Below are 12,497 nucleotides of genomic sequence, written 5' to 3'. Positions count from 1 at the left end.
TCTCAGGTGGGCAACGAATTCGGGTTGACCGTTAGGGTGGCACACCATTCATCGCCTGGATCAATGCTGTGCATTGGCAGCGGCTGGTGGTTCTGACTTGGGGGCATCCGGTTCTTGTGGATTACCGCAACGCGGAAGGGCTCCATGTCTTCGGTATCGCTGGTCTGCATGCTATCAGGATATGACTCAGTGTAGGGGGGCTGAATCGCCCGCACGTCGCTGCGAGGCTGGCGGAATTGTTGGGAGTTGGCAGGTTTGAGCTGCTCGACAGCAGGCAGCGTAGTGGCCCATCCTGCCACAGCGGAGGCATTGTCGCGCTTTGGCTGGACATTGCCGCTTTAAATGGGCGGAGCCACAGTTGCCGCACGTCGTGACATCATGGCGTTCGTTGCGCCACCGCGCATGCGCGGTGCAGTCCTGTGTAGAGCGCGTCTGCGCATCACGTCCCTCTGCGTCACCGTCCCTTCTTTTGCCGCGTACAAGCGCGGGCGGCCTCGGAAAGCACGCGAAATGGCCGCCCTCGTCCGGGCCATGGGCCGGGAGGAACTCAATCGACTGGACCCGCTCCGCCCGGTAGGACCCCTACCGTGCCATTTCGGCCGCCTGGATTTGGGAGTACCGGCTGGTCGCGTTCTCATGGAGGACGCAGGTCTCAATGGCAGTTGTTAGTGTGAGGCGCTTTATTTTTAGGAGCTGCTGACGTAGGGTGTCCAAGATGACCCCAGAAACTATCTGATCCCGTATCATGGAGTCGGAGGTGGCCTCATAGCCGCAGGACTGCGCGAGGATATGGAGGTGTGTCAAGTAAGATTGGAAAGGCTCATCCTTAGCCTGCAGGCGCTGCTGGAAGAGGTACCTCTCAAAGCTCTCATTGACTTCCACGCTGAAGTGTTCCTCGAACTTCAGAAGCACCGTCTTATATTTTGTCTTGTACTTGCCTTCCGCGAATGCCAGGGAGTTATAGATGTGGATGGCGTGTTGCCCCACCGTGGAGAGGAGGAGGGCGATCTTCCTGGTGTCCAATGCATTCTCCCTGTCTGTGGCTTCTAGGAAGAGCTGGAACCGCTGTTTAAACAGCTTCCAGTTTACGCCAAGATTTCCAGAGATTCAGAGCAGCTGCGGCGGGCTGATGTTTTCCATGGAGCAGGATGGCGGATTTCTGAAAGGGTGCAGGTAGGTCTCACAGTCGCTGGTTAGCTTCCACTACTGGCATCATGTCGAGTTGGCTGTTCCGATGCACAAATGATCCAACACTGCTGTAGATGGTACAACTCTGTTTTATTGTCTTAACAACGACAACTACTAACTGCTGGCTTGGGTACGTGCTCACCAGCTAACCTGTGGACCCAACCCTATCACTATCTTAGTGAGGCACTCAGCACACGGTCTATGTCTGAGTGGCACGCTGTGAGCTCTGTGCTCTGAGCTATCTCCTGTAGAATGAGCGGGAACTGTGGTGTTCCCTGTTTTATAGTGTGTGTGCTCTCACTGGTGATTGGCTGCGATGTTATGTGTGCTGGTTGGTCCAACTGCCTGTCCATCAGTGTGTGTGTGATTGCACCATGATATGCTGATGTGGATATCATGACACTCACCACAATAGAGAAGAGTAAAAATCTAACCAAAGGTTTTTCAAAATCCAGGCAGGTTATAAGAGGGTAAATAATGGGGCGTTGTTTATGTTTGTTAGTCGGTGACAGCCAGGGGCCGCATGATGGCATCATGGTTAGCAGGGCTGTCTCACAGCGCCAGGGACCCAGGTTCAATTCCAGCTTTGGATGACTCGGTGTGGAGTTTGCATATTCTCCCGTGTCTGCATTGGTTTCCTCTGGGTGCTCTGGTTTCCTCCCACAGTCCAAAGATGTGCAGGTTAGGTGGATTGGCCATTTTAAATTGCCCCTTCATGCCTAACGGTTAAGTGGGGTTACAGGGATGGGGTGGGGGATTGGGTCTGGGTAGGGTGCTTTTTCGGAGGACTGGTGCCGATTCGATGGGCCAAATGGCCTCCTCCTGGATTCTATGAAATGTGACCTCTAAAACAAAAGCAAAATAAGGCAGATGCTGTAAATCTGAAATAAGAACAGAAATTGCTGGAGCCCTCTGCCGACTAAGTAGCACCTATGGATAGAGAAACGAGTTAATCTTTTGGGTCCTTGATCTGTAGTGATTTGATCTGTTTTGTTACTTTCATGCAGATACTGCCTGATCTGCTAAGGGTTTCTCGCATTTTCTGTTTTTATTTCAGAAATTCAATCTAATGTACAAACTGAGTCATGTGGCAAAACCATCATAATATTGCCCAATACCACTTGAGAAATCGCATGCAAAACCAAATAACTCAACTGTAGGGCCGCCTCTAAACTTTGTGGGGTAAATACTCCGGGTGATCTCTCAACTTACCTCTGGCAAACCTCCTATTGCAACTCTGCCTCCTGCAAATGTAATACTCTCACTTACAACTCTTCTTGAGGTTATTATTAAACATGCAGGAATGCCTTGAGGAACCCGCCTAAATACATTAGAACAATGCCATTGTTAACCTTCCTGTCATCTTGTTCAATAATAATCTATTGCTGACTTCAATTGTTGAAACTATTGAGCTTTTGCTTTAATTAGACCTCCTTTGAGGGATCATAAAGACGATATTGCATTCCTTCCTTAACTCTGAAACTTAAGGACAGAAATCTATTGTCACAAAGACAATTTGTGTTTCTTGTAATCTTGTAATCATATGGAGACTAATTCAATAGCACTTCCAAATAGCTTGCAACGGCATAATGGACTGAATGACCTCCTTCTGTGCTTTTTTAACTCGAGTCCCTATTACAGTACAATATTACAGTTGAAGAGGGCCGCGTGGCTCAGCATTCTCAAGAAACACACCACGGACGTGTTTAGTTCTGACTTTCAATTGGTAAATTATAAGTGCGTCTGCTTTATTTTGATTTCTCAGAATGTGGCATTTCTTGAACTATGGGTGTTTTCTATAACAAGGATTTGGTAATAGACCTTTCCATGAGCAATGTTGTCTATAAATGCTTACCGCACCACACAAATGTGGTGCAAGTTCTCTGCCGTCACGCATAGCTGTGAAATACTAGTCCACAAAGGATTGTTATGTGAACGAGTAACACATTCAGATATGAAGATTCCAGATGGAAAAACTTTATCCAAGTCAAGGTACTTCAATAAAAGTTCAATTTTTTTTTTGCCTCAATCAATTTTTATGTTCTCTGCATCCTTACTTCTGTTCATTTTAAACTATTATCAGGCAAAGAAGGATTTTATTTGAGTTTGGAGCAACTACTTGACATGACAGTCCAAGTAGCTGAGGGGATGTCATATCTGGAATCCCAAAACTATATCCACCGGGATCTGGCTGCAAGAAATGTGCTTGTTGGAGATAATTGCACTTGCAAGATTGCTGACTTTGGACTAGCCAGAGTGGTAAAGGTAATGTTGCTTCCTTTTCATATCATATATGCATAATACTAAATTTGCTCATGCTAGAATGAGAACATTACACTTGTTGATCTCCTCTGGATTGGACTGTAAGGAACATGTGTAGACCAACACACCAGAAATGGCTAAAAATCTAATTGGGTTACATTCAAGCATACACATTAGAGTTGATCTTTGAGATCGGTTTCAAATATCCTTTTAGAATTCTGTGCTTGATCACAAGATACTTTTGCATGAGGAAAGTTGTTCATCCATCCAGCAATACCCGACAGTCACGATATTTCTACGTTTAATTAATTCTCAAGTGATTTCAGAGTTTTTGACCTAAACTTCATTCCAAGGGCGGGATTCTCCGTTGGCCGACGGCGAAATCGGGAAAGGCGATTGGGCGGAGAATAGGTTCTGATGGCAAAATCGCGGCGGGCGACGATTTGATGCCAAATCTCAATTCTCTGTCTTCTCGACAGCGGCGCCAATGCGTTCCGGAACGCACGCACAGCAAATACGTTTGCACCGCACTAGTGGGCTCGACCCGGTATTCTCCGGGGCCTCCGCGATTCTCTGCCTCCGATGGGCCGAGTTCCCAACGGCACGGTTCACTTGTGCTTTTAAAAATCGTGAAACTGGCATCGTGGCTGCTGAGGGAGAGAGAGAGGAAGTAGGACACCGAGAGGAGTGACTGCGGGCTGGCGACTGGTTGGGCTGGCTGGGGTTGGGGACCCTGTCAGGCCCGGGGGACGGGTAACGGGGGGGAACAGGCCGAGTGGTTGGAGCGTTCAGTCATGGACTGCTAATGCCATGGCTAGCAAAGTGACGGTCACCCTGAACTTTTACATCACGGGATCCTTCCAGGCGCCGAGTGGGGACCTGTCCAGAATCTCACAGACCTCGATGCAGAGGTGCATCCGTGCCGTCACGGAGACCCTATATTCCCAGGCGCCTCAGTACATTCATTTCAATGTGGACCGAGCCCACCAGGACCGATTCTGCTACTGTTAAGGGACTAGCACCGGCACCACGTGGAACACAATCGATTCGAATGAGGAACAGTGCCGGATTCGCGATTGACGTTCTGGAAGCTGACAAGCTGCAGCCGCATATACACACTTCACTCCCCACACACACCGTCCCCACCAACAAGATGGCAGCAAGGAGAGCAGCTCCATGCTTCACCGACGTCGAGATGGAGATCCTCTGGACGCCGTGGAGGAGAGACGGATAATCCTGTACCCCGGCCCGGCAAGGAGGCTGCCAGCTGCTGCCATTCATCGTGCCTGGGTGCAGGTGGCAGAGGCAGTTAGCGTCACCAGCAACATTGTCTGGACCGGCCAGCAGTGTCGGAAGAAACTGCACGACCTCCTCAGGGCGGCCAAGGTGAGTAGGCAGCACTGTGCCCCTGGCAACAACCCCCGTCCCTCACACCCGTAATCCTATCACCATCCCCAACCCAGAGGGCAGCCGAACCCCCACACTGCCCCACATGCCAATACCCATACCGGCCACAATGGCTGGGTGCCCTGGCCACTGAGGCCTCCAGCTACTACCCCCTGGGCTGCATGAGTCAGACTGTTTATCACTGTCATTTTCTGCCCCCCCCCCCCCCCCCCCCCCGCCCCCAAACCTCCACACCCAAACATCGACCCACACTCCTCCCAGCTCGTGGTCTAATCGTGCATCTTGCCTTGTGTCTTACAGGACTTGCTGGTGATGGGGTGTGGGTCCACCTGGCAGCCCCGCCCCCAGCCGGAGCCCCTCAGGGACTACATGGCGGCTGGCGGCGAGCATCCAGTACCTGCAGGTGCAGTCGGAGGAGTCCAACCGCGTGCAGCAGAAGGAGGTGGTGCCAACAATGCGTGGTACCCAGGCCAACACAGCGTGCGTGGCATCTGTGGTGGAGGCATTGGGGGCGACGGTTTTGGCTATGGATCAGCGTCCAAGGCCTGGAGCATTCTGTGCAGGTGCTGGCCAAGGCCCAGGACCGGGTTGCCGCCTCACAAACGACCATGTCCCGGAGCCACATGGAAATTGCAGCGGCGCTCCTGAGCATGGCCCAGTCACAGCAGGCCACGGCTGGGAATGTCACCGGCATTGCCCAGGCGCTGGCCGACGTGGCACTGACTTAGAGGAAGGAGGCCCAGTCCCAGAGGGAGATGGAGCAGTCACTGGCTGATGTGACACAAACCCAGAAGGTTGTGACACAGTCAATGGGTGATGTGACGCAGGCCCAGACGGAGATGGTCCACTCCCTGTGCTCCATGACCGTGAGCATGCAGAATTTGGTTGAGACCAGAAAGGGCCAGGTGGCGGGGGAACCTCAGGTAATAGCTCCCCTCGTACTCCCGCCCAATGGAGTAACCCAGGAGCCATCGGACACCCCGAGGGAGGAGGAGGTGATGGGGCCCATGCCGGTGACTCCTGCAAGGGTGGTGGCAGAACACTGCAGCACCTCAGATCCCCCCTCTCCCCCGCGCCGTCCCTGGCGTATCTGGTGGGCAGCGAGCAGGACGGGGCAGCACCACACCACCCGGGTCACCCGAGCAGCAGCCGCGCTCATTCAATCCTGGTCGCCAACATGGACCTAGGTCACAGGCCAAGAGTCACAGCAGGCCGCCTCCACTCCTGCTGTACCATCTGGCGAACCTCCTAGATGTAGCGTTAGGTCCCGTAAGGCAGGAAGTTAGACGCTAGTTAAGTTGGCATGGATGCATGTCACAGTTTAGTTATAGGGGCTAGGGCACAAATCATCTGTAAATATTCGTTCACATTAAATATCTGTTCACACTGTTACAACCTGTCTCGGCGTTCTGTCAGATGGGTATGAGGGATGGGCTCATCTGGGCTGGCAGGGGTTGAGAGGAGAATGGGTAGACCCTGTGAGTGGCCTGGGTACCCCATCCTCCGCGCCCCCACTACCATCGCCCCATGGATTCGATGGGACCGTGAGATGGAATCGCCAGCTCGCCTGCAGGGATCACCCAGGTGGATGGTGGAAAGTGCTACCGTGGGCAGGAAGCAGACATTGTCAAATGATGTGGAGCACTGGAGCTCATTGGAGAAAGGGCTGTCATCATCCTCCATCCCATGGACCGTACCCACTGTTACTGCCAACCCAGGGCCACACCCCATAGCGTGGCAGGTATGTATCACAGAGGGGGGTGCAGGCAGGGGGTGGCCGGGGGGAGGGGAGGGGGACTGAGGAAGTATGTGTTTGGGATGTGGTGCCTGTACCCCTAGCTAGTCCTGGCACCTCTGGACCCGGAACATCCCAGGGATGGCGGCAAACTCCGCTGCCCGGGGTCCCGGTGGGCTCGATCCACATTGACGTGGATGTATAGGGCCGGCTGGGCATTTAGGGCCTCCGTAACAGCGCAGATGCACCTGTGCACCTGACAGGTCCCCACCCGGCACCTGGAAGGACCCCGTCGTGTAAATGTCCCCTTGACGGCCATCAGGAGCGGGTGCCCTTCTCCATATTCCCGCGGTGCCAGGTGTGCCATCATCTGGAAGATATGTCTCTCTGCTCAGTCAGAGTCTTCGACGGCATGCCCGGTCCGGTGGGTCCTCGAATGACAGGCTGTGCCGGTATACATGAGGCGCCTCCTTGACACCTCCTCCTCCTCGGACTGTTCACCGGCCAGCTCTCCAACCTGGGTGGGTGCACCTATCCCTGTGCGGCACGCTGTACTGCTGCCCGCTCTGCTGCTGCCCGCTCTGTTGCTGCAGCTTCCTCCTCCTCCTCAAGCAGTGCCAGCTCGTACACCAGCAGGCCATCCCCCAGGGCTGCGGAGTCGAGGAGGAAAGTCACTATTGCTGCCTGAATTCCAAATTCCATTGTCTGCAGGGGGTGAAAGGCCGACATGTTGGCATGGTGCGTACCCCTGTGACCAAACAGGTCCAACGGGTTACATGGTGGCCCCAGTTGGTGCCGCGGGCTCTGCCCCCACATCCCTTTCCCCGTTGGTGCCTGGCACCATGGAGGCCTCTGGCCCTGGTGCCAGTCCCTGATGCCAGGGGTACTGTTGGCTGGCACTGCCCTCACCGGGGTATACACTGTGGCCCCCAGAGGGGCTACTGTGGGTGTTGCCCTGGTGGGCCGCCAGTGTATGGCGGCCAGGTGGGGGGGTGAAGCAGGGGACGTGGCAGAAGGTGTGTTGTGGGGGTGGGGGCACCCATACCGTGTCACTCTGCAGAACCAGGGGCTAAATGAGTGGTCAGTGGGTGCACAGCAAGATGGCCACCGTAATGGTGGTCCATGCCTGGGCATCGCCCCAGTCCCGTGGGGGGTCACTCTGGCCACTTGGCTGTTCAGCCCGCTTTCTTGTAATGCCCCCGCCGTGGCAGGGCTCATCCCACCAAAGCCAGCCCGGCCATTGTCCGATCCGGCAGCCCGCAATCGCTCCTCTCTGTGTCCTCCCTCCTCTCTCTCCCTCAGCATCCATCATGCCGGTTTCACAATTTTGGAAAGCACAAGTCAACCCCGCCGTCGGGAACTTGGTCCATCGGAGGAGGAGAATCATGGAGACCCAACTAGTATTGGTCAGACCCGCTAATGATATGCAAACGATGTTTACTGTACGTGCGTTCCAGACCGCATTGACTTCGCTGTCAAGGTGACGGAGAATCATGATTTTGGCGTCAAATCGGCATCCGCCATGATTTTGACATCGGAATCTATTCCCCGCCCAATCGCGATTTGCGATTTTGGCATCAGCAAACGGAGAATCCCGCCCAGCAAATCTGGGAATCTGATTGTAAGAAAGTTATGTTTTCAGTGACTAAAATTCAGTTATGACATTAGAGTCAGCTATTGGGACAAAATGCTCACTCGGGTTCATATGTAACATTCTCTTGTTTCATTTAAATCCAGGATGATGTGTATGTATCACAATCAGCTACAATGCCATATAAATGGACAGCCCCAGAAGCGATTGAATTTGGACGTTTCTCTGTGAAATCTGACGTGTGGTCTTTTGGCGTTCTTCTTTATGAGATAGTCACTCATGGTAAAACACCGTATCCAGGTAGGCTTTCAGCTTTGTTGTACAGTGTGTGCAGACTAAAAGATACGAGGGAAAAAAAATCCTTTAAGATCAATCTTTTTAACATCGATCATTTTGCTGCAGGTATGGAGAACAGAGAAGTAGTGAGCATGGTTTCTAAAGATTACCGAATGCCGTGTCCTGATGGATGTCCTGAAAAATTGTATGAAGTAATGCTTCGGTGCTGGAACAGCACAGCGCAAAATCGGCCGTCATTTAAGGCATTGGTACAAACACTGGTGTCTCTGAACCATTATGAAGGTGATATCTGTTTTTCTACCAAGATGAAATCTTTTTGTTAGAACTGGAAATAAAAACTTCCTTTAACATTCCTCCCACTGCATAACAACTGCCCAAAAATTGCACATGGGCTTTAAATATCTTTAATGCCGACTCGAACTTTGAGCAGTAAAGTCGCCATAGATGCAGATGACCATTGGCTGCTTTCCCCTTTGAAGGGGAGAGATGATTGGTGGTGATTTGGCCTGAAGATCATCATACTTGAGGCGAAGGGTAAAGTTGAGAAGGCAAGGTGTTCATGAATAACCTCCGCCAATACGGGAATTGAACCTGCACCGCTGGCCTTGCTCTGCATCACGAACCTGCAATCCAGCCAACTGAGCTATCCCCAGTCCAGGGCCAATAGATTTGTGGGTTAAATCTTTATGGCATGATTGTCATTTTACACAACTAATATAATTTCTTGTTATCTGTTGCCAATTTGCACCGGAGACACCAATGATGTTGCTCTTTTTAACTGGATACTGATATGTCAGTTATTAATGATGATATTGCTTTTCAGAGTCACCAGGTATCAAATGATACCACCACAAGATTTTACCGGATATCGATCAAAGATCAAACAACCAGTTAGTTAGTTCAAGTTCAATGATAGTTTATTTACACACAAGAACTACTTCGACATGCAACATAAAACACTACAAGCTAAATTACACCTAACACTACAACAACCTGTACTTAACTTCAGGCACCCGGCTTTATGCAGAGGAACAAGGCCTTTGTTCGGATCTTGCGTGGCTGGGTCTGGAGAAGTGGCTTCGTTTCTGCTGGGCTCATCCGTCTGGTAGCGATCGTTGGTCTTGAACTTGTCTTCTGATCGTGATGCTGCACTTGGTTTTAGGCGTAGGTCGGGGCCAAGAGAGACCGAGCGCCGGAGCCAAGAGAGACTGAACACATGGCAGTGTCTCTTTTTATCCTTCGGGGGTTTCGCGCTCTTTGGGGAGTCCTTAGCTTTGGACCCAATAATTCAGCAGGCTTCGAGGGCATCTGGAGCATTGGCTGGGCGCTGACTTACTTCAGCCAGTCACCGAGGACAATGTCACAGGCACAGCGGGGCAATGCTGAGGGCATCATGACCATGGTTCAGAAGAGGGTGGGCCTCCAGGACTGGCAGCGCCAGGACACAGTGGGGCCTCCAGAGCTCACTCTGCCCCTCCCTCCATCCCATGGAGTAGTCCGGGGCCAGCGAGTACCCCGAAGGAGGAGGAAGTGATGGAGCCCATGGCAGTGCCTCCCACAGGTGAGGTGTTGGAACACCTCACCCTTCCAAATCCCCCAACTTGACATTAGCACATCTCGTGGGCAGCAGGCAGAACAGGCTGAAACGCCATCACCTGTGACACCCAGAAGTCGGCCGGCTCATCCAGGCCCAGGCACTTTAGAGGACACCCACCAAAGGCATCACCGGGCAGAGGGCAAGACAGGCCACATTGTGTCTTGACTTATGATGTGCTGTCTGGGCTAACACCTAGAAGAGGCAGTGGGCCACGAAAGATAGATGTCACTTAAGTTGACATGGATGTAGTATAGAGCAGATAGTATGGGGGAAGGGTGCACATATTGTAAATACTCACCACTAAACACCTTTGAACCACCAGTCTGATCTGGCTCCAACCTCTGTCTCACTGGAGTGAAGGATGGGCTGGGACAGGGTGTTGTGCAGCGGCTGAGTTGGTGGTGGTGGGGGGGGTGGGTGGGGGGGGGGTGGGGGGGGCGGGGGGGGGGGGGGGGGAGCGCAGGGATCTTGGCACCCATGCCACATGATTGGCCCACATGATGACACCCTCACCAAGAAGTGGCAGGCCTGCCTAGTATAACCGCCATTCCCACTGAGTGAGCCCTAACCATTCACCATCTCCCGCAATACACCCCAAAGACATTTGGGCTCGTGAGAAGGAATTAGCAGCACACATGCAGGGATCACCCAGGTGGACAGTGGAATGTTATCTTAAAAGAGTCAAACTTTGTCAAACAATGAGGAGCAGCAGGGCTCATCTCACGGCGAGTTGTCATCATCCTCCATCCGCAGATAAGATCTGCTGATACTGCCAGCCCATGGCCAATACCTGTGGTGATGCAGGTCGGACCCTCGGAGAGGGAACTGCAGTAGTAGGAAGTGATGGAAGGCTAGAGGGAAGGTGGAGTGAAGGACTAAGGGAGAGGGAAGGGGTGAATGGACTAATGGAGATGGAAGTGTTGAGAGCTCCGGGGAAGGTGGATTTCATATGTGGGGGTGGGGGGGACAGTTTTTGAAGTGGGCGGAGGGGGAAAGAGGTGGGACAGGGTGGCAGAGCTCCTACTGGCCAGACACGCTAGTTGGTAAATCGGGAGGCGATGAACTGCGGCAGCCCTGGATCACAAGTTGGGCGGCCTGCCATGCCAGCTCAAGCTCCACGCCCAGGTCTTCCTGGAGACCATCCTTGTCCTCCTTGTCAGATGAGGCCTGCCGTTCTTCCTCCGCTTCCAGCATGTCGCCCCCCTGCTGTGCGATGCTATGAAGGTTGCAGCAAGCCACAACGATGCTCGAGACCCTCTGGGGGCTATATTGGAGCGAGACACCAGAGTGATCCAGGCATCAGAAGCACATGAGCATGCCAACGCACCGCTCGATGAAGCTCCTGGTTGCTGTGTAAACTCTCTTCATAACGGTTCTCCCCCTCAGTCTGAGGCCTCTGCACAGGCATCATTAACCATGACATCAGCGGGTAACCCTTGTTGCTCACTTGCCAACCCCTCACCCAAGGGAGTGCCTCGAAGGTGCTGGGAACTGACGAGTGCGTCAGGATGTATGCGTCGTGCACACTGCCTGCATATCTGGTGCTGATGTGCATGATGTGAAGCTGGTAGTCGCACTCCAACTATACATTCATGGAGTGGAAGCCCTTCTTATTGATGAAAGGAACCCCATGTCGAATTGGTGCTCGGAGGGTGACATGCGTACCATCGATCGCCCCCCTTGGACCTGGGGCATGGCAGCACATATTGCTGCCCCGGAATCTTGTTAGGTCTGGTCCAGGTTGATGGTGTTGTAGTCCGATGCCTGGGCGCATAGGGCATCCGGGACAACACTGGTGCACCTGTGCGCGAACGTTTGCGATATCCACACGGGTCCCATTCGAGCCCTGGAATGCGCTAGAGGCATAAGCGTTCAGGGAGACCATGACCTTGATGGCCACTGGGAACAGGTGTCCTCTCCATACCCCCGTGATGCCAGGTGCGCCACAGGCGGTACACAGTCTCCCTGGTGAGCCGGAGTCGGCGGCGGCACATGTTATCTAGCAGCTCCTCAAAGGCCAGGCGCTGACGGCATACACATGGCCTGGTGCAGCATCTCCTTCGCACATTGCAGCTTTAATGTAAGCTTACTTGTGACACTAATAAAGATTATCATTATGATAACATGCCCCCCCGGCCCCGTCAAGATGATGTCGTCCATACTGCACCCCTTTCACTATCAGTGAGTTGGCACCTGGCCAGTGATGTGGGGATCCTAACCACCCGTTGCTGCCAACAGGGGTGCCGGTGGCTGCTGCAATCGATGTTAGCGATAGGCTCTGTGGCTCCTGAATCTCCCAGTGTCGTCTGCAGTGGGTCTCCTCACTGGTTGAGACTTATCCCACCAGGACAGTGGCATCTGGTTGTATGGTGGAGACATTTATACTGTGCAGCCATTCATCTCCATGCTGAGAGCCTGGA

At 53.0% G+C, this 12,497-nt stretch overlaps 1 protein-coding gene and 1 long non-coding RNA gene across 2 annotated transcripts in view; one reads left to right on the top strand and one right to left on the bottom strand.

Annotated features, from left to right (window-relative positions):
• The window catches only part of LOC140428454 (uncharacterized), a 126,183-nt gene that overhangs the window by 74,665 nt on the left and 39,021 nt on the right, over window positions 1–12,497 (bottom strand). The window lies entirely within an intron of this gene.
• The window catches only part of LOC140428453 (protein-tyrosine kinase 6-like), a 59,091-nt gene that overhangs the window by 43,258 nt on the left and 3,336 nt on the right, over window positions 1–12,497 (top strand). The window contains exons 6-8 of the mRNA XM_072514931.1: window positions 3,272–3,453; window positions 8,330–8,483; window positions 8,586–8,762. Of these exons, the coding sequence (XP_072371032.1) occupies window positions 3,272–3,453; window positions 8,330–8,483; window positions 8,586–8,762 (513 nt within the window). The remainder of the gene's footprint in view (window positions 1–3,271; window positions 3,454–8,329; window positions 8,484–8,585; window positions 8,763–12,497) is intronic.

The sequence above is a fragment of the Scyliorhinus torazame genome, chromosome 8, assembly GCF_047496885.1.
Source record: "Scyliorhinus torazame isolate Kashiwa2021f chromosome 8, sScyTor2.1, whole genome shotgun sequence".
In the NCBI taxonomy this organism is placed as follows: Eukaryota; Metazoa; Chordata; class Chondrichthyes; order Carcharhiniformes; family Scyliorhinidae; genus Scyliorhinus; species Scyliorhinus torazame.
The sequence above is the reverse complement of the archived record's forward strand: the minus strand, read 5'-3'. Positions and strand labels throughout refer to the sequence as shown.